Source organism: Malus domestica, chromosome 02 (assembly GCF_042453785.1).
Source record: "Malus domestica chromosome 02, GDT2T_hap1".
NCBI classification, from domain to species: domain Eukaryota; kingdom Viridiplantae; phylum Streptophyta; class Magnoliopsida; order Rosales; family Rosaceae; genus Malus; species Malus domestica.
In genome coordinates this window covers 21,973,726-21,997,170 of record NC_091662.1, presented here as the reverse complement: position 1 = coordinate 21,997,170, position 23,445 = coordinate 21,973,726, and the positions used below count along the sequence as shown (strand labels likewise).

Genomic DNA, 23,445 nt, shown 5'->3' with positions numbered 1-23,445 from the left:
CCGTAGAATTAGCCGGTCTCGCAGCATCTTCTGTTGGCATCAATAACACTGAGGGGAGGGTGGTTGGTTACCTATCCAAGTCTCGGTCGAGAAGGATTTCTGAATCCTTATTGATTGAGGTCATCTCATTAGCCTTCTCGGCGAAGTGAGGTGTTACAACTTACTGAGCTCGGCGCATTGCACGCCGAGTTATTTTATGATTGGATACTCTCAAGTGGGATTTAGAGTTCGACATTCAGACGACCGAACCACGTTTACTATTAAGACCTATATCCGCTTTGAGTATTTGTGCCCTTACACTTGGGTGTCGATTCGGCGTGAGTTTACTCTGACGAATACCATCACTGTGACCTAATCCAACGACGACGATTCGTGAACTTCGTAAGAATAGTAGCCTTGTCTTCAGGTTCTAGAACCCAAGAGGCCGAGACGTGTTCCTTCCTCGGTCACAATCGCAAGATGTAGAAGTCAGCCGCGCACCCTACGTAACATCAACAAATTTTACTCCTCGGCCGAGTCAGCCGACGAGTTGGCACGCCTCGCATTCAACCGAAGGACGTAGTTAGCTTATAGATTACTCGACCTGTGCGCCACGTAGGTTTGGTAGTTTTAAGGGTCAACAGTCACTTAGCTTGATCATATTAAAATATCATATTTTTCCACCAAACGATTATTTTCTGGCGATAAAATAAGGGAGCGATATGCAGTGCTGGAATAGTGACGTTTCAGGCTTGATTTGCATTTTTGGAGCCCAAGATGACCTTGGATGGTTTCGTGGCCTTCTAGAGATAAGTTCAGAACGTCTTGACCTTTAAAACAAGCTATCATGGGCAGGATTTGGAAGAGATTTGAGGCTAAAACGTGGCCGGACATTTTATGTGCAGATTCTCCTAGCTTAATTAAGACTCTATTTTCTAAGTTATTTTATTTTATTATTTAGTTTCCTAATTGGAGAAAAAGAATACATTTTAGGGTTTTTACTATAGCTAGAGGGGATTTTAAAGCCTTTGCCGTCCTTAGTTTTCCTCTACGCTTTCTTTTATGCAACTTTGGAGACAAAGAGTAATTGCTAGGGTTCTTGGAGATTTTCTACTTTAAGGTGTTTTCATTCCTTTTATTCTTAATAATATTTTCTATGATTTCAATTATTAATATGCGTAACTAATTCCTTTTGCTATGGTGAAGCCACGCGCCTTCGCAAGAATATGTAGTTTCTCTTCAATTTGCTTATGATTATATGCATGCAGGTTTTCGAGTTATTAATCACTGATTTAAACTATCTAATTATCTTGATGCTTGATCACCATTAGGATATTTAGAAAAGTAATTTGATGCAATTTTGGTTGTAGGTCAGTCCCTGAAATTGACGAAGGCTTCTTGTGATTAATATGTGCAAGTTCACTTAGGATGAATACCACGTCATAAGGTTTGCATGGTTTTTCAAAAGGTTTCACATAAATTAATGAATCATGCATGTTTAGATTTGATCTGAATACCACAGACGGATTGCATGTTTGATATACGCTCTATGTTAGGGGTCCAAGTATGCATGCAGGTTTTCGAGTTATTAATCATTGATTTAAACCATCTAATTATCTTGATGCTTGACCACAATTAGGATATTTAGAAAAGTAATTTGATGCAATTTTTGTTGGAGGTCAGTCCCTGAAATTGACGAAGGCTTCTTGTGATTAATATGTGCAAGTTCACTTAGGATGAATACCACGTAATAAGGGTTGCATGGTTTTTCAAAAGGTTTCACATAACTTAATGAGTCATGCATGTTTAGATTTGATCTGAATACCACAAATGGATTGCATGTTTGATATACGCTCTATGTTAGTGGTCCAAGTAGGCATATACTAGGAAAACCTAACCTTCGAAATATGCATGTATAGATTATAAGTAATTGAGAGAACTATATAGGATTGTTAAGGTGACGGCGGATCCCTAGCTTTTATTAATTAAATTCGTTTTTAATTTAAGTAGGCTATATAATCAATCATCTTAACTTTCTGCTTTACAATAATTAATTGAAAATTGGCTCGCTTCGATTTATTTAATAAACCCTGTGGAGAACGACCTTGCGAGATCCGTTTATACTACAATAACCTTGTCATTCTTGCAAGTATTATAGGAGATTTTTAGCCCATTTGTGTGTGTAGTAATTTCCCTATCAAGAAAATGGCGTAGTTGCCCAAGATTATTTAAAATAATTCGTTCTAATTAGATTTTCAATTAGTTGTTGTTGTTTATACATATAAAAAAATTAAAAAAAATTAAAAAAAAAATTAATTTTCGTTTTTATTTTATTTTTACATATTACAACAGTACATCGGTGTGGATTTCAACAATCTGTGCATGGTCAGTACATGATCAGCAGTGCATAAATTATTTCCAGCTGATCCAGAACCTGAGCAGATTTTAAGGAGACGCAGGGAGCAAAATTTGCAGTGGGTTCCTTCACTGCAATGGACTTTTCTGCAATTTTTTTTTTCTGGGGATCTACACAGTACGAAAACAATGGCTTTTGTTATTCCAGAGGCTGGTCAACCTTTGGGGGATTCATTAACAACTCATGCCACAAACATACCAAGTTGCATTACTTATCTGGAAATGGAGAAAGGGTCTACATTCGAAATAAAGCAACATATGTTGAATATTCTACCTACATTTAATGGGTTTTCAACCGATGATCCTAACATGCACATTGTAGAATTTGTAATGGGATGTAAGAATATTTTAGTGAGAGGATTTTTAGCCGAATCTATTAAGTTCCATTTATTTCCATACACTTTGAAAGATCAAGCAAGGAGGTGGCTCCTAACACTTCCATCTGGAAGCATTAGTACTTGGGCCCATCTCAGTGAAATATTTTTAAGCAAGTATTATCCAACTTCTAAGACTCTTGACATGAGAACTCAAATTTTATCTTTTGCCCAAAAACCAAATGAAGAGTTTCATGAGACATGGGAACGTTTGAAAGAGTTGATTAGAAAATGTCCACAATCTGGTATTAACAGTAAAGATCAAATGCATATATTTTTCAAAGGGTTAAACATGACAACAAAAACTCTTGTCAACACTACATGCGAAGGTTCATACAAGGATAAAAATGCACAAGAGGCTTGATTATTATTAGAAAAATGGCAGCCTATACGCAGCAATGGGCAGTTGAGCAACCACAATCTAGGTCTATTTCGGAGATGTCTAATAGCTCTCCATATGTTACAGCACAAATTGCAAAAATGGAGAAAACACTTGATGCAAAATTTGACTTCTTGTTACAAAGAATTCTAAATTCGCAGGTTGCTGTAAAGCAGCCATTACAAGCTGTTTGTAGCATTTGCAACATGACAACCCATGATTTTGTTGAGTTGTCCACATAAAGATGTTTATCCGGAATTTACAGCGGAGCAAGTTAAAGCATTTAATAATTTTCAGCGTCCTTGATATGACTTGTATTCAAATTTCTACAACCCAGGTTGGAGAGATCATCCTAATTTAAAGTGGGATAGAGATCATCATGCAAAGCCACAATTTCAACAGCAGGTACAACAACCTACTGCACCTAAGGCAGCTTGGGAAATTGCAATTGAAAAATTGGCAAATACTATAAACATAAGATTTGAACAAACCAGTCAAGAAATCTAAAATATGCATGCAACAATGAAAAATATGGAAAACAAATTGGGCAGATTGCTTTGCAAGTTTTAGACAGAGCACCGGGTACATGTCCTAGTCAAACTGGACAAAATCCAAAGTGGGGTGCTGATTGTACAACAGTTTGAATTTTACGTTGTAGGAAAAGTTATGACAACAGAGAGGAAAACTATGCGGGAAATTCGCAGGTAGTAGAACAACCCCACTCAAAATCTTTTAATTGATTTTGGTGCAAATATTAATTTAATGCCTTTTGCTATGTTTCAGAGACTAGGACAAGGAGAAATCAAGCATACATCAATTACTTTGCAACTAGCGGACCGTTCGGTTCCCTATCCTAGGGGAATTATTGAAGACCTTATTATCAAACTAGTTAATCTCTATCTTCCTGCAGATTTTGTGGTTCTGGACATGGTTGAAGATGTGCAAACACCAATTATTTTAGGGCGTCCCTTCATGGCCACTGCTTGAACATTATTTGATGTAAAGGCTGGAACACTTACACTTAGAGTTCAAGATCAATCCATTGTTTTTAGTTTATTTGAAGCTGCTAAAAAGCCAGCTGATGTACATGATTGTATGCGTGTTGACCTGTTGGACAATTTAATGCATGCTGAAATTATGCCCTGTTTGACAGTTGATCCATTGCTAAATGAGTTGCACAGGGTTAACAATAAAGAATCTGAAGATGAAAAGGTTTTTTAATATGTTTCAGCTTTGGAAAGTGTCCCTTTTCACCAGCCACGTTAGACGCACATTTTTGAGAGTTTGGGGGAATCGAAAAAACCATTGTAGCCATCTAAAGTACAGCCACCTAAGTTGGAGTTAAAAGTGTTGCCAGAACACTTGAAATATGCTTTTTGGAGTCCAAGCTGACCTCGGATGATTTCGTGGCCTTCTGGAGATGTGTTCAAAACGTCCTTAAAACAAGCTATCTTGGGCCGGATTTGGAGGAGATTTGAGGCTAAAACGTGGCTGGACAGTTTATGTGTAGATTCTCCTAGCTTAATTAGGACTCTATTTTCTAAGTTATTTTATTTTATTATTTAGTTTCCTAATTGGAGAAAAAGACTACGTTTTAGGGTTTGTGCTCTAGCTCGAGGCGATTTTAAGGCTTTTGTCGTCCTTAGTTTTCCTCTACGCTTTCTTTTATGCAACTTTGGAGACAGAGAGTAATTGCTAGGATTCTTGGAGATTTTCTACTTTAAGGTGTTTTCATTCCTTTTATTCTTAATAATATTTTCTATGATTTCAATTATGAATATGTGTAACTAATTCCTTTTGCTAGGGTGAAGCCACACGCCTTAGCAAGAATATGTAGTTTCTCTTCAATTTGCTTATGATTATATGCATGTAGGTCTTTGTGTTATTAATCACTGATTTAAACTAACTAATTATCTTGATGCTTGATCACCATTAGGATATTTAGAAAAGTAATTTGATGTAATTTTGGTCAGAGGTCGGTCTTTGAAATTGACGAAGGCTTCTTGTGATTAATATGTGCAAGTTCACTTAGGATGAATACCACGTCATAAGGGTTGCATGATTTTTCAAAAGGTTTCACATAACTTAATGAGTCGTGCATGTTTAGATTTGTTATGAATACCATAGACGGATTGCATGTTTGATATACGCTCTATGTTAGGGGTCCAAGTAGGCATATATTAGGAAAACCTAACCTTCGAAATATGCATGTATAGATTATATATAATTGAGAGAACTATATAGGATTGTTAAGGTGACGGAAGATCCCTATTGTTTCTTTTTTTCTTCATCTTTAATATTGCAGCTTAGTTTACTTTTATTAATTAAATTCATTTTTAATTTAAGTAGGTTATAAAATTAATCATCTCAACTTTCTACTTTACAATAATTAATTGGAAATTGGTTTGCTTCGATTTATTTAATAATCCATGTGGAGAACGACCTTGCGAGATCCGTTTATACTACAATAACCTTGTCATTCTTACAAGTATTTAGGAGATTTTTAGCCCGTTTGCGTGTGTAGTAATTTCCCTATCAATAAACAATAAAAAAAATGGCAGATGGTTTTAGTAGTAAAGTAGGCTAAGATTCTTCAGTATTTTCCACTTACACCAAGGTTGAAGAGGTTGTGTTGTGTATGTCAAAGCACACTGCTAAACATATGAGATGGTATGCAATTGAATGTCCCAATGATGGATATATGAGACACCCATCATGTTCTCCTACTTGGAAGTATTTAGATGCTTTATATCCCGACTTTGCGTCCGAAATTCGCAATGTACGTTTAAGATTTGGAAGTGATAGGTTTAATCCTTTTGCCAGCTTGACCAATTTGCATAGCACTTGGCATGTGGTAATTTCTGTTTAAATGTGTATGACACAACCCTTGTCTCTGTTGATTTCGAGCCCTAATGCACCTGGTAATGATATAGGCATATACCTAAAGCCCTTGATCGATGAGTTAAAAGAACTATGGGAGGCTTGTTCCAACATTTATGATGTTTTTTCCAATCAATCATTCAACATGAATGATGTTGTATTGTGGACTATTAATGGCTTTCATGCGTATGCCAACCTCTCAGGATGGAGTACAAAGGGTAAGCTTGCATGTCCTTGTTATAATCACAAAACATGATCAAAGCATTTTCCCAACTATCACAAGCAAATTTATTTGGGTCACTGGAGGTTTTTACCTATTACGCATAGATTTCGAAACATGGCAACATTATTTGATGACAGTTGTGAGAGAAATGCAGTACCAAGGATGCCGGTGGGATCTGAGTGTTTAGCTTAGTTATTTATTTTGACATTTACTTCTGGTAAAACACCAACTCCTGAAACTAATGGTTCAAAGAAAAGGCAAAGAAGACGCTCTAATGTCCTAAAAGAATCAAGAACTCATGCTACTAATCCATGGAAAAAGAAAAGCATTTTCTTTTCTTTACCACATTGGCAACATTTGTTGATATGTCATAATTTAGATCTAATGCACATTGATAAATGTATTTCAGAGATAATTTTACACACATTGTTAGGGGCTGAAAAGAAAATGAAGGATAGACTTGAAGCTCGTGCCAACTTCGAAGTTTTTAAAAAATAAGAACTCTTCATTCTATTCAGCAATGATATAGGATATACTGACCTCCTTCTATTTTTTATATGACAAGTGAAGAAAAGGTATTGTTTTGTCAAGCACTGTCAAGTATGCGTGTTCTTGATGGATATTCATCAAATGTTTCTCGAAGTATCAATGTCAAGGATAGTAAGATGTTTGGTTTAAAGAGTCATGACCATGATGTTATAATGCAACATTTACTCCCGCTTGCGATACAAATGATATTACCAAACCTTTACCTTTGTTTTTCTTGAGTTAAGTGCTATTTTAAGACAGTTATGTAGTAAAAAAAATCTGAAGCATCTTTCAAGCAATTGCAAAATAGGGTCGTATTGGCTCTTTGTTAAATGGAGAATATGCTTCCTTTTTTCTTCTTGGTATAATTGTTCACCTACTTGTTCGTCTAGCTTATGAGGCAGCAACTGCGGACCAATTTAATATCGTTGGATGTATCCTATTGAAAGGTAACTAATGCTTCACTAACTCAGAGTACTTACAAATGTTGAAAACATACGTTCAAAATAAGAATTACCTTGAACGAAGCATTTCCACAAGGTCTCTTGGTGATAAGGTTGTATCATTTTGCTCAATGTACATATCAAATATTGATAATCGCCGTACTCAACTTAGTTGTAGTGCTGATATTTCTACGCCTCGTGATATCTTTGGAGGTCTATCAATCTTTGCATCATCAAGTCATTGTATGGGTAAAGGCAAGTGTGTAGATCTTTAAAGAAGTGTTTGGGAACAATATTACCTGTATGTTTTGTTCAACTGCGCTGAAATGTCTCATTTTCTAGAGTAAGTTGATTTATTTAACTTAAAGTTCATTTTTGCGTGTTCCTTAGTAAGTGAGATTTCTTATTTAACTAGTTATGTCACTTCAACAGAAAAAACATACATGAGTTATATGTCACTTATCCTAGCTGGTAGGTAGCATGGGTGTATGCATGGAGTGTTGTCTAACAACTTGAGTATGGCTGTCATTCTCACTAATTCAAGGGATTGTTGACCTTGTTTTAGTTGTTAGGTGATTAGGTGTAAATCAAGGAAGGAATATTGTTTTTTGTTCCTTGTTTTTCTCTTCTTCCCACGCTCATATATATGAGCTATCTTTGTACTTTGTTTCTTCATAATAAAATATACACCTTCAAATTCCAATATGGTATCAGAGCAGTGATCCTAATTGACCTGCTTCTGAGTAGTTTCTTGAGAGATCTGTGAGTTTTTCCTGATTCTCTATCGTGGCTGAAGAAAGCTCAGTGCATGGCGAAGAAGTTAGCTCGTATGTTGCGCCATCTTCATTTCATTTAGATGTTGATGTCAACCCAAATCAACATCTCACTTCTGTCTTACTAAATGAGTTCAATTATCTTCCTTGGGAGAGAGCAGTCACTCTTGCCTTGGGAGGATGATCGAAACTTGGTTATGTTAATGGTGTTATTCCAACGCCTGATGTGTCCTCATCAGATTACAATGATTGGTTGTGCAATGACCAATTGGTCATGTCATGGCTACTCAATTCTATGGATCAAAAGATTGTAGAAATTTTCAGCTATGCTAAATCCTCATGCATCATTTGGAAAAATCTCAAAGAAATATATGGGAATCAGAATAATGCAGCTCGAGTGTTCCAGTTAAAAAAGGATATTGCTGGTTTACAACAAGAAGGAAACTCATTTGTGCAACACCTTGGGAAGTTAACCACCATGTGGAATGAGTTGAATGTTTATCGACCACACACCATTGACGCTGCTATGCTGACCAAAAGAGCTGATAAAGATAAAATATTTCAACTTCTTGCGAGTTTAAATCCTGAATACGAAGATCTCAGGAGTCATGTCCTCATGAATCATGATCTTCCCTCCTTCTCAATTGTGTGTGCCACGATTCAAAGGGAAGAAACTAGCAGAAAAATCATGACTGTGGAATTAAAGGCAAATATACCAAAAGCTAGGGTATATCTCTCTAACCACAAAACTAGTGAAGAGAGGGGCTACAAAGGAAAGAAACCTATTGTAAAATGTAGCTACTATGACACTGGTGGACAAACACGAGATCATTGCTGGATTGTCCATCCTGAACTGAGGCCCAAATTTTCTAGGGACAACTACAAGGGTTTCCCTAAGGGTTCACACAACTCATCCTACAAGGTAAATCAAACCGTCACCACTCATTCCGAGGGAGCACAGAAGTTCACCTCTAATCCAGCTATCCTGATCAATGAATTTGCTGCCTTCCTCCACAAGAAACAAGGTCATGGAGACAATAAAGGATCAACTAGTCAAGGTGACAACAAACAAGCTGCTCTACTTTGGCAATTTGTTGGTTTTTTGGCTGAAAATGAAGGTGTGACACAACAAGATATTCTAGGTATCTTACAATCCTTCTCAACTGCTCTCAAAGTAGGTAATGTGCATGATTATTGGATTATAGATTAAGGAGCTACTAATCATATGACTAACAAGTCTACAAATCTGCATAATTTTGAAAAGCTCTCATGTCCATCTCAAGTATTAGTTGCTAATGGCAAGGGTGCTATGGTTGTAGGGAGAGGGAAAACACATTTGATTTCTAGTGATGTCAAGTCTGAAGCTCTTTATGTTCGCTCATTCCTTTTTCAGCTCTTATCTGTTAGAAAAATCACAAACTCATTGAACTGTCTTGCTATTTTCTTCCCAAAAACTGTGGTTTTTCAGGATATCTCCACCAAGAAGACGATTGGTGAAGGTTTTTTTCTTAGATGGCCTCTACTACCTTTCCAAGCATGTCCAAATTCCCAAGGTTTTCCAAGTCACTTCAAGCTTGGTTCGAGAACAACAACTTTGGCACCAACGACTTGCACATCCTTCTGATAAAGTTCTATCTTTTTTGTTTCCAAACCTGTGCAAAGTTACAAGTTCCTATGATGTTTGTCACTTCTCTAAGTTCACTAGATTACCTTTCACTTCCTCCTTGTTTAGGGCTAGTAATCCTTTTGAAATCGTGCATTCCGATGTTTGGGGACCAGTCCTAGAGTCCTTTGACGGATACAAATATTTTGTAACTTTTGTGGATGATTTCACAATGATCACTTGGTTGTATATTTTGAAATTTAAAAGTGAAGTGCTAGAAGTTTTTCAAGATTTTCATAGACTTGTAAACACACAATTTTCTTCAAACATTCATGTCTTACGATCAGATAATGGCTCCGAATATATGTCCCATAACATGTCTCACTATCTAAGCACACATGGTATATTACATCAAACTAGTTGTGTTGGAACACCTCAACAAAACGGGGTAGTAGAAAGGAAGAATAGAGATCTACTTGAAAAAACTAGAGCTTTTATGTTTCACTTGAATGTGCCTAAAAAATTTTGGTCACAAAGTGTCCTTACTGCTGCAAATCTCATTAATAGATTGCCTAGTAAGATATTGAACTTTAAATCACCTTATGAGGTCTTGAAAGATAGACAGATCAATCTATCCCATTTAAGAGTTTTTGGATGTACTTGTTTCGTTCACATACAAGCACCAAATCGTTACAAACTATATCCAAGGGCTCCCAAATGTGTTTTCCTAGGCTATCCATCCACTCAAAAGGGTTACAAATGTTACAATCCAACAACTAGGAAAATAGTTGTTTCAAGAGATGTGAAATTTGAAGAAACCATGCCTTACTTCACTCAACCTCTGAACTATTCTAGAAAGGGGGAGAATTTGATTGATTTGTTCCCAATACCATATCCAAGTGAAGAGGATACAACAGATATTTCAAGGGATCAGGTATTGAATGAGGTTGTTTTTCGCAGCCTGCAGAATTCTCCACCTGTGGTTCCTGAAGTACCTATCTCATCAGAACCCTTAAGTAGTCCTTCCAACCAAGAAACTTCTCAATTGTGACAACTCAATCTCCCACAGTTCGTCGAAATCCTCCCCGTGAGAGGAAACTTCCATCCAAGTTACATGATTATGTAACTTACAATGCCAGGTATCCCTTAACTTCTACTATTAATTACAGCAAAGTTTCATCCTCCTTTGCTGCATTCTTCAGTGCAATTACTGAAACCTATGAACCACAAAGCTTTCTATAAGCTAATCTACACAGTGAGTGAAAAGTTGCTATGGCAGAAAAGCTTCAAGCTCTTCATGAAAACAATACTTGGACTATAGTGAGACTTCCCAAAGAAAAGAAGGCTGTGGGAAGTTGTTGGGTATACAAGACCAAGTTCCATTCAGATGGCACGATTGAAAGGAACAAGGCTCGTTTGGTTGCTCGAGGATTTATTCAAACCTATGGAGTGGATTACAAGGAGACATTTGCTCCAGTGGCAAAGATGAACACTGTGAGGGTGCTGTTATCTGTTGCCATTAACAATGCATGGCCTCTTTTTCAAATGGATATTAAAAATGCTTTTCTGCATGGTGAGCTTGAAGAAGAAGTTTTCATGAACTGCCTCCAGCTCATCCTCAATCAAACAATCCAGAAATGGTTTGCAAACTTCATAAATCCATTTATGGTCTCAAGCAAAGTCCACGTGCATGGTATGCCAAGCTCAGTCATGTTCTAGAAAGAGTTGGTTTTTGTCGGAGCAATGCTGATTCTTCCTTATTTGTGCATTCAAGCACATCGGGTAAACTTATGGTGTTTATTTACATTGATGATCTTATTGTGACAGGTGATAATATGTCAGAGATTAGTGCTCTTAAGCAATATCTCAATCACAAGATTGCTATCAAAGATCTCGGCATTCTTAAATATTTTATAGGGATCGAGATGGCACATTCTCACAAGGGTTGTTTTCTAAATCAATGCAAGTATGTTATTGATCTTCTTCGTGAGGCCAACATGACAGATTGTAAACCTGCTCGCACACCTTTGAATAGTGACATGAAGCTGCAATCTCACGGTGATCTCATTCCCAATATAGAGTACTATCAGAGATTGGTCAACAAACTCATTTATCTAACTATCACTCGCTTTGATATAGCATATGCCGTGAGTCTTGTTAGCCAGTTTATACATGCTCCAAGCATGGATCACATGAAGATTGTTCATCGTGTGCTTCGATATCTGAAGGGCTCCATTGGTAGAGGGATTCTCATGCGCAACAATAATCACGCTCATATCTTAGGATATACAGATACAGATTGGGCAGGGAACGCTCTCGATCACAAGTCTATCACTGGTTTCTGCACTTTCGTAAGAGGTAACCTAGTCACCTGGAAAAGCAAGAAACAAAGCATGGTTGCGCGCTCTAGTGCAGAAGTAGAATACTGTGTTATGGCTTTGACTGCTTGTGAACTTATTTGTCTCAAAAATCTACTATTGGACTTAGGGTTTCCTCATCAGCAACCTTTGTCTCTCTACTGTGATAATTAAGTTGCGGTGCACATAGCATCAAATCTTGTCTTCTATGAGCGAACTAAACACATTGAAGTTGACTGCCACTATATTCGAAATCAAGTGCAATCCAAGGTGATTCATACACACTTCATTCGTAGTCATGATCAACTTACAGATATCTTCACAAAAGGATTACCGTTTGCTATTTTTCATCACTTCTTGTCCAAGCTTGGATCAATCGACTTGTTTGATCCAGCTTGAGGGGGAGTATTGAAAGAAGGTAGCATGGATGTATGCATGGGGTGTTGTCTAACAACTTGAGTATGGCTGTTATTCTCACTAATTCAAGGGATTGCTGACCTTGCTTTAGTTGTTAGTCTAGTTGCTATCCTTGCTTTAGTTGTTAGGTGATTAGGCGTAAATCAAGGAAGGAAGATTGTTTTTTGTTCCTTGTTTTTCTCTTCTTCCCATGCTCATATATATGAGCTATCTTTGTACTTTGTTTCTTCATAATAAAATATACACCTTCAAATTCCAATATTCAAGATTTGGATAATTTGAGAAATCAAGAATTCCCAACTTGGTTTAGGAATCTGTAAATGACATGTATACAAAGGGTGATTCATCAGCTAGCATATTGCCTGAATATAACTGTGAAGCAATATAGAGGCTGTTTGGGTAATGGTTACTGGTTTCAAACTTGATAATTGTTTCCCCAAAGAATCTGATGCTAATGCATGTAAAGTAGTTTTATTTGATTGTGATTGGTTCAGCAATTCTGGAAAAAAAAGGTTGATCAATATCCACCATCAACACAATTTTATCGTCCCCAGCCATACCAACCACCGTTGTTCAACCCGTGCCTTACCATTCTGGAGAGTTTACAAGAATGCTTATGATGTGATATAAATAGCACACAAACTTAAACCCTCTTTTTGATAGTTATAGTACGAGCAAGTAGGGATCTTTCTAGGCCAGAGATTAGGAGGATGCTAATCTACACAATTTTAACTCAAAAACACAAAACTAGACTCCAATGACTCAAACTGACCAGACTGACTCCAAACAACACAAAACAAACAAACTGACTCAAAACAGGAACTAAAGGGTGATTTGGACGAATTCTAAACTTAACTTGACTCAAAATACTAGCGGAGGTAGGTTTGGACGAAATTTAAAACTAAAACTAAGTAACTTGCAGAAAACAAACTAAAGGGTATGAAATTGGGATAATTAAGGGGGTGAAAGGCTAGCTAAAGGGTTCTTCTCCGCACATGACACATATGCATAAAAATCGATTTCCATGAATGACAATGCCCCAAGTTAACCGTGAACTGCACAAATTAACCATCAGATTTTCCTAAATTCATTGAATTGGACTCAGCGACATAACCAAACTATTCTTATCAAGTTCCCTACATGAACTGCATAATAGAGATACATATCAAAGATTATTAAGTTCTGTGAAAATCATAAGCATTGACATGACATTCGTAACTATGAACTGCATGATACTCCTGCCAGGAATTTACTTAACGTGATCGTGACTAGCAACCTCTACTACTTGTAAATATAAGTTCATAACTATTAGGTGAAACTCCCTTATATTTTAGCATCAAATCCCTGCAAACAAACCAAGTAGGCCTCCTTAATAAATATAGAAGAATAAGTTATCAATCAAACGGATAAGTAAATTGCATTCATGATTTATGAAACAATAACTGGATGTAATCAATTCATATCACACATATGTTGAATTCACCTCTAGCTAAAACGAAATTAGTTCCACATGTTTGCAATTAAACGAAACCAATCTAATTTAAACATTAAAATAAAACTAAGGATAGAATACACCTACAAACGCTCCAGCACTCCAATGGCCTTGGATGGCAGGTCACGGCTCCAAGCTTCTACTTCTCCTTCCTTGCAAAGCTGATGCACTCTTTATATTTTTATCTCTGAATTTCTCTCTACAGCTCTCCCTCTATTTTCTGCGGCAAGGTGTATTTATAGGGCTAGGGCACGACATAAAGTTGTAGAGGAGAAGGATAGGCACGGCAAATTCCTAGGGGGAAAGGGATAGGGTGGTTCGGCACAAATTTAGGGCATCTAGAACCAGCTAACAGGTGGTTTAATATGAAAAGGAATCCCCCTTGCAGCTGGAAATAAAGTTAGATAAGTTTAAGATAGGATAAGATAAGATAAGGTTAGTTTGGATAATGTTGGATAAGATAAGGTTGGTTAAGATAATGTTCATTCTTTTTAGCTGATTCCTTATCCTCCAAGTCTTCATTTGATTTCTCTAGATTTGTAGCACATTTCTAGCCTCTTTAAACTTCAAAAACTTCCATCCATTATGCTCCATATGTATGCTATCCATTCCAAGTCCAAAATTGCTCCAAATTGCCTTTTCTTGCCACTTTTGCCATTTAAACCTACAAACACACAAAAATAGCTTAAATCACTATAATAATCAGAAACTAACTCACTAGATGCAAAAAAACAAACTAACAAAGTCGCATAAAGTGCTCCTATCAGCTTATTGACACAAATCTTTTTGCGGCAAGTCATGTCTACACATGAGAGGATTCCTACAAATCACAGTTAATGCTTTTGGTTTCGTACTCTTGCCCAGTGCTTGACTCGAAAATTGGTACTAACTTGACTCTCAAAGAGCCTTTGGCCGGCACATACCCCTAGGTCTTAGGCTTGCTCACAATTGTTCTCTGTTTTGCAGGTTATTCGGATTTGTGCCTTTACCATTCAAGGCAATGCACAAATTTGATTCCAAAATGCCTCTTTTTGAAATAAAAAATATTAGTGTCGTTGTTCCAAAAGAGGAGAGCGAAAATGAGTAATTCAATCATTAGAGTGATGGTAATGTTGGATATCATGATCATCTTGTAGATACCATTTGACTTAGGAGCCATGGATTTCGAAGACAATATGGGTTTTGAGAATTAAAGGAGGACAATTCACAAGAAAATTTGAGTTTTCTGAGGATTGAAGTTTCTAGGAATAAACGGTAAAGTGAACTTGCCAATGTATTGCTTTTCAAGTCGTTTTCATTAGTTTTTCTTTTTATGGGAACTTTAACAAAAAGCTCATGTTACTGTTTACTTTAACGAAAAACCATATTTTTACACTAAAAAGTCAATTCTGATACTATTCACTTTACCCTTTAAATATATCAAGTTTTTTACTTCAAATGTAGTGGGATGAAGGAAGGTCATATCCACTAGGGTAAATAAATAAAAATTTGTAATAATTATCTAAGATTGGGCCTCCATTTATTGTCATTCCAAGCCATCAGAAGTTCAGGATTGGTCTTCTGTACGATCGTTGTTTTTTTTTTTTAACCTCCTTTGAGAGAGTAGGATTCTCCCTTTTCTCTTTTTCCCTCCTCTTCACTCCCCTCCTAATTGAATAGTTATGTCTTATATTAATTTTTTATAAAAAGAAAAAGACAAAATAGAGAATGTGAAAGGAGGGGAAGGAAGGGGATGGAAGGGGATGGAAAGAGGAAGGAAGAGAATCATAGTCCTCATTAGAGGCCATCAAACTCTAAACCTACCCTATATTATCGTTTAAACTATATTATTACTAACCCATTGTGAGGCTTAGCCCCCCCTCCTTCCCCACCCCCCCCCTAAAAAAAAAAAACAAAAACAAAACAAAACCCTAATCATAAAGAGCTACATATGCCAAGTTCATAGTGCTATTATATTACCCTTAATTTGCCTATTCGAGGAGAAAACTTGTGTAGAGCTTAACTTGTCACTGGAATATACTGAGTGACGTTACAATCCACTCAAAACTTGACACGTGTTCATTTTTAAGTATTATTTCTTATTTACAATTTAAATTAAGGCTTAAATGTTAAAATGGTCCATGTGTTTTAGTCATTAGGTCAATTTAGTTCATGTGTTTTCAATTTAGCCAATTTGATCATTGTGTTTATCTTTGTTAGCCAATTAAGCACATTTCCATCTAATTTCCGTTAAAAAAATAAAAAAATTAATTATTAAAAACCTATTTATAAAATTATAATTTATTTGATTTAAAATATTTAAAATGAATGAAATTAAAAATTAAAAGAAAAATTATTCTCTCCCAACCTCCTCCCTAAGATTACCCCGTTTCTCTCACATCCCGACCCGGGTCCCCACCATATTCCGGACTCGACTCTGTTGTAGTACGATATTATCCACTTTGGGCCTCGACCACGCCATTACGGTTTTGTTTCTGAGAACTCACACGAGAACTTCCCAGTAGATCACCCATCATGGGAATGCTCTCACCCGAACTTGCTTAACTTCGAAGTTCCGATGGAACCCGAAGCCAGTGAGCTCTCAAAGGCCTCGTGCTAGATAGAGATGAGAATATATATTTAAGGCTTACAAGATCCTCACCCCTGGGCGATGTGGGATCTTACAGTTTCTTTTCTATGTCACAACCTTAATCATTTTTCAAATTGGAAATTTTATTTCTTATATGTGTTATTTCTCATTGATTTGCATTTTTTGTAAAGAGAAAGAGTAATTATTCCTCATATGATTTTTCTTATGAATTTTTTCAAAGAGATTGAATGAAATGTCTTTAGTTGGCTAACAGAGACAAACACGAGAACTAAATTAGCCAAATCGAAAACACGGGGACTAAATTGGCCATATGGCTATAACACAGGGACCATTTTGACATTTAAGCCTTAAATTAAAAAATGTCACAATAAACACGTTAGTTCTAATATAGGAAAAATAAACAATTAAATTATAAACTTATTTCCTTAAAATGATTAAGAACATTCAACAAGTTGTCTCTTTATTCCTATTATATACAAGAAAAGAAATATGATTCGACACTTGTGTTGTTTAGTGATTATAGTTATATTGCATTTTAGTACCAATTATAAATGGGAACTTTAATGAAAAGCACCCGGTACTGTTCACTTTAACGAAAAACCACATTTTTACATTAAAAAGTCAATTCTGGTACTATTCACTTTACCCTTTATTTTGTCCTTATCATTAAAACTCAAAGTTTTCAAGCCCTTTTCATTAGTTTTCCTATTATAAATTACAAGGGAAAAAGTTAAAACTTCTCAGCCTGCATATATAGTCAATTATACAGCATGCAAATCAGTCCGATGCATTTTTCCATACTTGTTTTATTTAACACATTTATCAGTTAAATTAGTTTTTCAGCCTTACCAGGAAAAGGGAGACCAGGGAGCCATGAAAATACAATCTTTAACTTCCGTTTATTTAATCTGCCTATGGTTGTACTTAGTATTGTAAACGCGATCATATTTGTCAACAATTTAAACTTATTTTAGATCCGTCAAGAGCATAACATCCCTTTGATTAATTTAATCATAATTCGAAAATAAAACAAGAAAATTATTGGATCATATAGAAAGGAAGAACTTGCTGACGAATCTGAATGTCCTTAATCTTTTTCATGGAATTCGGAAGGAGATAAGTTTATAATTTAATTGTTTATTTTTCCTATTTAGAACTAACTAGCACCGATGCCCGCTCGATGCTGTGGGTCATCAACAGTGACATCATTTTTTCAGTAGGACTGATGTGAAAATTACTTGACACACAAATTAAACCCTATTGATGACAATTGTAGTAATGATGTAAGTAGGGATCGTTCTAGACCGGGGATTAACTAGGGATGCTAATCAACAAATATAAGACTAAAAAACACTAAACTAGACTCTATATACTCAAAACTAACTTAAAACACTCAAAACAGCAAATAACAATAAAAAAGATTCAATTCTAGACCTAACAAGTGATTTGGACGAAAATATAACTTTAAAAGACTCAAAAGATTTAAAGGAAACAAGTTTTGACTCTAAAAGCAAGACTTAAAAGCAAGGGGTTTTGTTTTGACGAAAATTGAACTTTAAAACTTTAAACTTTGAAAATAAACTTAAAACAAAACAGATTGTGATGAAATAGAATGATGAGAAACTAGTTAGAGGGTTCCTTATCCACACATGAACATATGCATATAATTTGATTCCCAATTATGACTTCAACAAACGATGAATGACAATGTTCCAAGTTAATTAGGTCCGCTTAAATTAACTCTTAGATTTCCCTAGATTCATTGGATTGAATGGAATACGCATTACAACCAAATTATTCCTCATCAAAGTCCCTAACTATGGAATACGCATGATAGAGACATTCAACAAAGATCATTAAGTTCAACGGAAATCATAAACATTGACTAGGCATTCATAACTATGGAATACGCATGTTAATCCAGCCTAGGGTTTACTTAAACACAATCGTGACTAGCGATCTTTACTACTCATGAATATAAGTTCATAACGATTAGGTGAAATTCCCTTATATCCTAGCATCAAGTTTAGGCATGCAAATTAAGTGTCGACCCTCAACCCACATACATAAACAAGTTCTTAATCAAAACAGAAAAGTAAACCACATCTAAAGTTCATGAATTCATAACTGGAGTAAAACAAATCATAACCAACATATGTCCATGGCTTCAAATTTGCCTCTAACTAAAAAGAAATTAGTTCCACATGTTTAACATAATTGAACAGCAAGTTAAATTAAACATGAACATAGAATTAAAAGAAGAAAGAATTCCAAACACTCTAATAGTTGCAGATTGCATAAGCACGGCACTACTCCTCCTCTCCTTCAATGGTGGCGGCACAAGGTGGTTATGGTGGTTGAATGGTTGGTTATATGGAGGAATGGATGGGGAAGGTTTAGATATGTAGGGAGAGGCAAGGGAAGGCTTGGAGAATGGTTAATTTCTGGATGATTTGAATGAGGTTGCTGCCATGGTATTTATAGGAAAAGGATGGACTTGTTTAACACAAAATTCTGGTGGAATTGAGTAGGTGAGCACGACAAAGAGTGGGAATTGTTGGTGGGTTAGGTATTGAGTCATCCATTCACATGTCATGGTGAGTTAAGCATTGCATCATCCACTCACATGTCATGGTGATTTAAGCATTGCATCATCACTCAAATTTCTGGTGAAAGTGAATCAATGCCCACGGCATTGAAGAATTTCTTGGTTTTGAGTGAAGTTTTGGTCAATCCTTCTAGAAATTTATCCCTTCTTGCAACTTGTATTTGTTTCACCAGATTTTTAGCATGTTCATAGCCTCTTTTGTCTTCAAATTTGTCCATCCTTATGCCTCCATGCTTGCACAATCCAATCTTGGCCCAAAAATACTCTAGAATGTTCCAAATTGCTTCTTTTTGCATACTTTGACACTAAAACCTGAAATTGCACGAAAATAACTTTAAACACTATAATTATCATAGTTTAGCTAATTAAAAGCAAGAAAACAAGCTAACTAAGTCGTATAAATATGCTCCTATCAATTTCCCCCACACTTAGCTTTTGCTAGTCCTCGAGCAAAATAAAACAAACAAAACATAACCTAACCTTCCAACATTTGCTACAGGGATTTCCAACGATACATAACATGCCAAAGATCATTATTCCCACAGATTTTAGTCATCCCTACTCTTTGAGCATATACTTAATCATAGTTACCATTCACTAGCTCACATTTAATCGTTTAAAACAACATTATGGACGTAGTAACATGCCTTAGAGAATCCACTCAATTCCTTACTGGATACACTCTTATTTTCACACAGATTTTCTAACTACACTCCCTATACTAAGTATATGTGAGAAGATTGATGTAAACATGGAAACGAACACTCACACATGTTATAAAAGAAGCACTTTTCTGGAATGATTAAGCATTTATAGATATGATCTCATGAATGGAACGCTACTACTTAGATGCGAGAACCAGGGACACCATATGCTCAAACCAATCCCAAACTCCACATATTGAAATACATAACACTCAAGATAGAAGTTAAGGATTGTAACGGGGCTAAGGGGTATTGGCTAACAAAGAAAGGTTAAGGATAAACAAAAGTTCTTAAAGCGATAGCAAACAAGTAATGAATTTGACACTTAGAATTCACTTTTGCGTGCAGAAAATCACTTAGACACACAAGGGGGTGAAATACACAATATTTAGGGTCTAATTTAACTTTTTGGACCCTTTCTTCAACAACCAACACTTGTGAGTTCTTTCTTATTTTGACCTCTTTGCCATAATTTTTTTTTTTTTTTTTCTCGTACCCAATTCTTGCTTTTGGCACAAATTCCCACACATAAATTCCTTCCCCCACACTTGTTTTTCTGCACAAGAATAATCAAAAGGAATTCATTCTAAGTCATGTTCACTATGCTTTAAGAACAAAGGCATGGATGGTCCTATTCTAGGCTAGGTAAGGATAACGTGGGTTAACAAAGAACATAGGCTAAACAAGGCTCAACGGGGCTTAAACCTACAAAACAAATGAACATGGGGTGCGGCTATTTGGTTCTTGGTTTACTAACAACTTCATCTTGTTATGTGTTATGCGAATCAATTTTATGCTTTGAATGAAACGGGTATGAGTTCTAGTATTTGGAACTAAATGATGAAACGCCTTCTAAGTAGTAACCAAGCAAAGAATAATGAGATCATGCAACGACTTTAGAAGACAACAAATGCACAGATTATTAACTCTCCAAAGAACGTTAAAAGCTCAAGTCTCTCAGGGTTGTAGCGTTAGTTTGAGTTTCTTCCTTCAAGCATGTTACAAAAACTAATTTTTCTTTTGATTACATGTGAATTCATGAATTACAACTAAGCATAAACCAAAGAGCATATCAAACTTTCATCCATGATTGTAACTTACTTCAACAGTTATGCAATTAAAAACCAAATCCTCATCATTGTGTTGGAAGGTACCCTAAAACACAAAAATGACTCAAAAACGACTCTTTTTGGTATTTTTCAAACTTTTTCGAATTTTTCTAGGGTTTTCTGTTATATAACACTAAAACACATCAAAACACTAAAAACACTTTAAAACAGTGAGAAACAACATGTGAAGTGATAGGTGATAAAATCCCACGAATTTCATGCAAAAATAGCTTGTTTACCCCCCCACACTTAAACCAAACATTGTCCTCAATGTTTTAAACATAGATTAACACAAAAACAATCAACTAACACAAATAGCAAACATAACACAAATGGCAAAGTAATAGCAATAAAGAGATAGGTTAGGGACGCAAATCTGGGTTTGGAGTGAAAGTTCCTTCTTCTCGTGTTTCAACACATGGGTTGCCTCCCAAGAAACGCTTGCTTTAACGTCTTTCAGCCGGACGGTACCTCCGTTTAAGCTTGACTAGGTTCCACGGCATGGAGGGGTACCTCCTCCACGACATGCTCCTCAAACATCTCGTAATAGGGCTTCAATCGATGCCCATTCACTTTGAATTCTTGCTGCGTCCTTGAACTTTTGATTTGCACTGCACCATGAGGGAAAACATTAGTGACAATAAAAGGACCAACCCATTTGGAACGCAACTTACCCGGAAACAACCGAAGGCGAGAATTGAACAATAACACTTTCTGCCCAATAGAGAACGTCTTGGCACGAATCATCTTGTCATGGAATGCCTTCGTTTTCTCCTTGTAAATCCGGGCATTCTCATATGCTTCATTTCGGATTTCATCAAGTTCACACATTTGAAGCTTTCTATGTAAACCTGCGGCATTAAGGTCCAAATTGAACGTTTTGACGGCCCAATGTGCACGATGCTCTAACTCGACAGGAAGATGGCATGGCTTCCCATAGATGAGTCGAAAAGGTGACATCCCAATAGGGGTTTTGTAGGCAGTGCGATACGCCCACAATGCATCGTTTAAGCGCAAATTCCAATCCTTCCTTGTAGGCCCCACAGTCTTCTCAAGAATCTACTTGATTTCCCTATTTGAAACCTGGTTTGCCCGCTCGTTTGAGGATGATAAGGTGTGGCCACCTTATGCGTGACATTGTATTTCTTGAGCAACGTCTCGATGGTTCGATTACAAAAATGGGAACCTCCATCACTGATTAGCACTCGTGGCATTCCAAACCTTGCAAAAATGTTAGTTTTCACAAAATCTGCAACCACTCGAGAATTATTAGTTCGGGTGGCTTTTGCTTCCACCCATTTCGACACATAGTCCACAACAAGCAATATATAAAGAAACCCTTGTGACGAAGGAAAGGGACCCATAAAATCAATACCCCAAACATCAAAGATTTCAACACTAAAAATGGGGGTTTGCGGCATTTGTTGTTTAGGACCAATATTGCCCGTTCTTTGGCATCTATCACAAAACATGCAAAATGTTCTAGCATCCCTAAAGATGGTAGGCCAATAGAAACCACATTCGAACACCTTAAGTGCTGTTCTTTGAGTGCCAAAGTGTCCCCCACAAGCATAAGTGTGACAAAAGGTTAGAATAGCATTAAACTTAGAATCGTGCACACACCTACGTATAACTTGGTCAGGGCAATATTTCCATAAATACGGGTTATCCCACACATAAAACCGTGCCTCTTTCTTCAATTTATCACATTGGTGTTTAAGTAATTCACTAGGAACATGTTTAGACACCAAATAATTCACCAAATCAGCATACCAAGGTTCACTTACCTTGACGGACATCAGTTGCTCATCTGGGAATGTCTCTATGATAGGCACGGCATCCTCTTCATGCACCATACGGCTCAAGTGGTCAGCCACCACGTTTTCACTTCCCTTTTTATCCCGGATTTCGATATCGAACTCTTGGAGAAGAAGCATCCAACGAATGAGTCGTGGTTTGGCTTCCTTCTTGGTGAACAAATACTTCAATGCATGATATTGAGGTAGTGACTCAAGGGCAGCCACTATCTTGGCCTCCTCCACACTTCTAGGCACGGCAAAACCAGATTTTTGCCCAATTCCTTGTGCAATTGTTGTTTCAAGTGTATCCCTCTCCAAACAATCGAGAAAATCTTGAACCACCTCTTTGTTCGAAATCCTTCTCCTTGTTGTACAAAGTTCTTTTAAAAACTTAGCATACCTCGGGACTTGCTTAATCGCATCAAGGAGCGGGATATTGACTTGAACTTTCCGAAAGGTCTCTAGAATGTCCTTCTCGGCTTCTTCCTTCTTTGATTGCTTAAACCTGCCAGGAAAGGGCACATTTAGTGGAATAGAACTAGAAAAAGTTGAATTGGGACTTACCTTGGTGGTTTGGGACGGTTTAGGAGGACTAGATGAATTCGGCAAGGTTTGGTCATCCTTGGCCTTGGGCTTTGCTCCATGTGCTTCTTCTTACAGCAACTTGTCATTCTCGTCTTGACTTGATTTGGATGTATTTGAGTCCGTTCCAACCTGTTTACCACTTTTTAACATGATGGCCTTAGCGGTTTCAAATCCTCCCTTCGGGTTC

General features: G+C 36.7%; 1 protein-coding gene and 1 non-coding gene across 2 annotated transcripts; one reads left to right on the top strand and one right to left on the bottom strand.

The window, feature by feature from the left end:
* Window positions 1-2,910: 2,910 nt before the first annotated feature.
* On the bottom strand, window positions 2,911-3,015 carry LOC114823803 (small nucleolar RNA R71). The gene has a single exon (XR_003771750.1). It is a non-coding gene; the product is annotated as a small nucleolar RNA R71 (small nucleolar RNA).
* Window positions 3,016-10,869: 7,854 nt separating this feature from the next.
* On the top strand, window positions 10,870-12,128 carry LOC139191473 (uncharacterized mitochondrial protein AtMg00810-like). The gene is made up of 2 exons (XM_070812344.1): window positions 10,870-11,290; window positions 11,425-12,128. Exons 1-2 carry the CDS (start codon window positions 10,870-10,872, stop codon window positions 12,126-12,128), a joined length of 1,125 nt encoding a protein of 374 aa, XP_070668445.1.
* Window positions 12,129-23,445: the final 11,317 nt, after the last annotated feature.

Coding starts and splice junctions, on each gene's coding strand:
- LOC139191473 (XM_070812344.1), top strand. CDS start 10,870: ATGGCAGAAAAGCTTCAAGCTCTTCATGAAAACAATACTTGGACTATA. Junction 11,291..11,424: donor AAGCAAAGTCCACGTGCATG/GTATGCCAAGCT, acceptor TTATTGTGACAG/GTGATAATATGTCAGAGATT.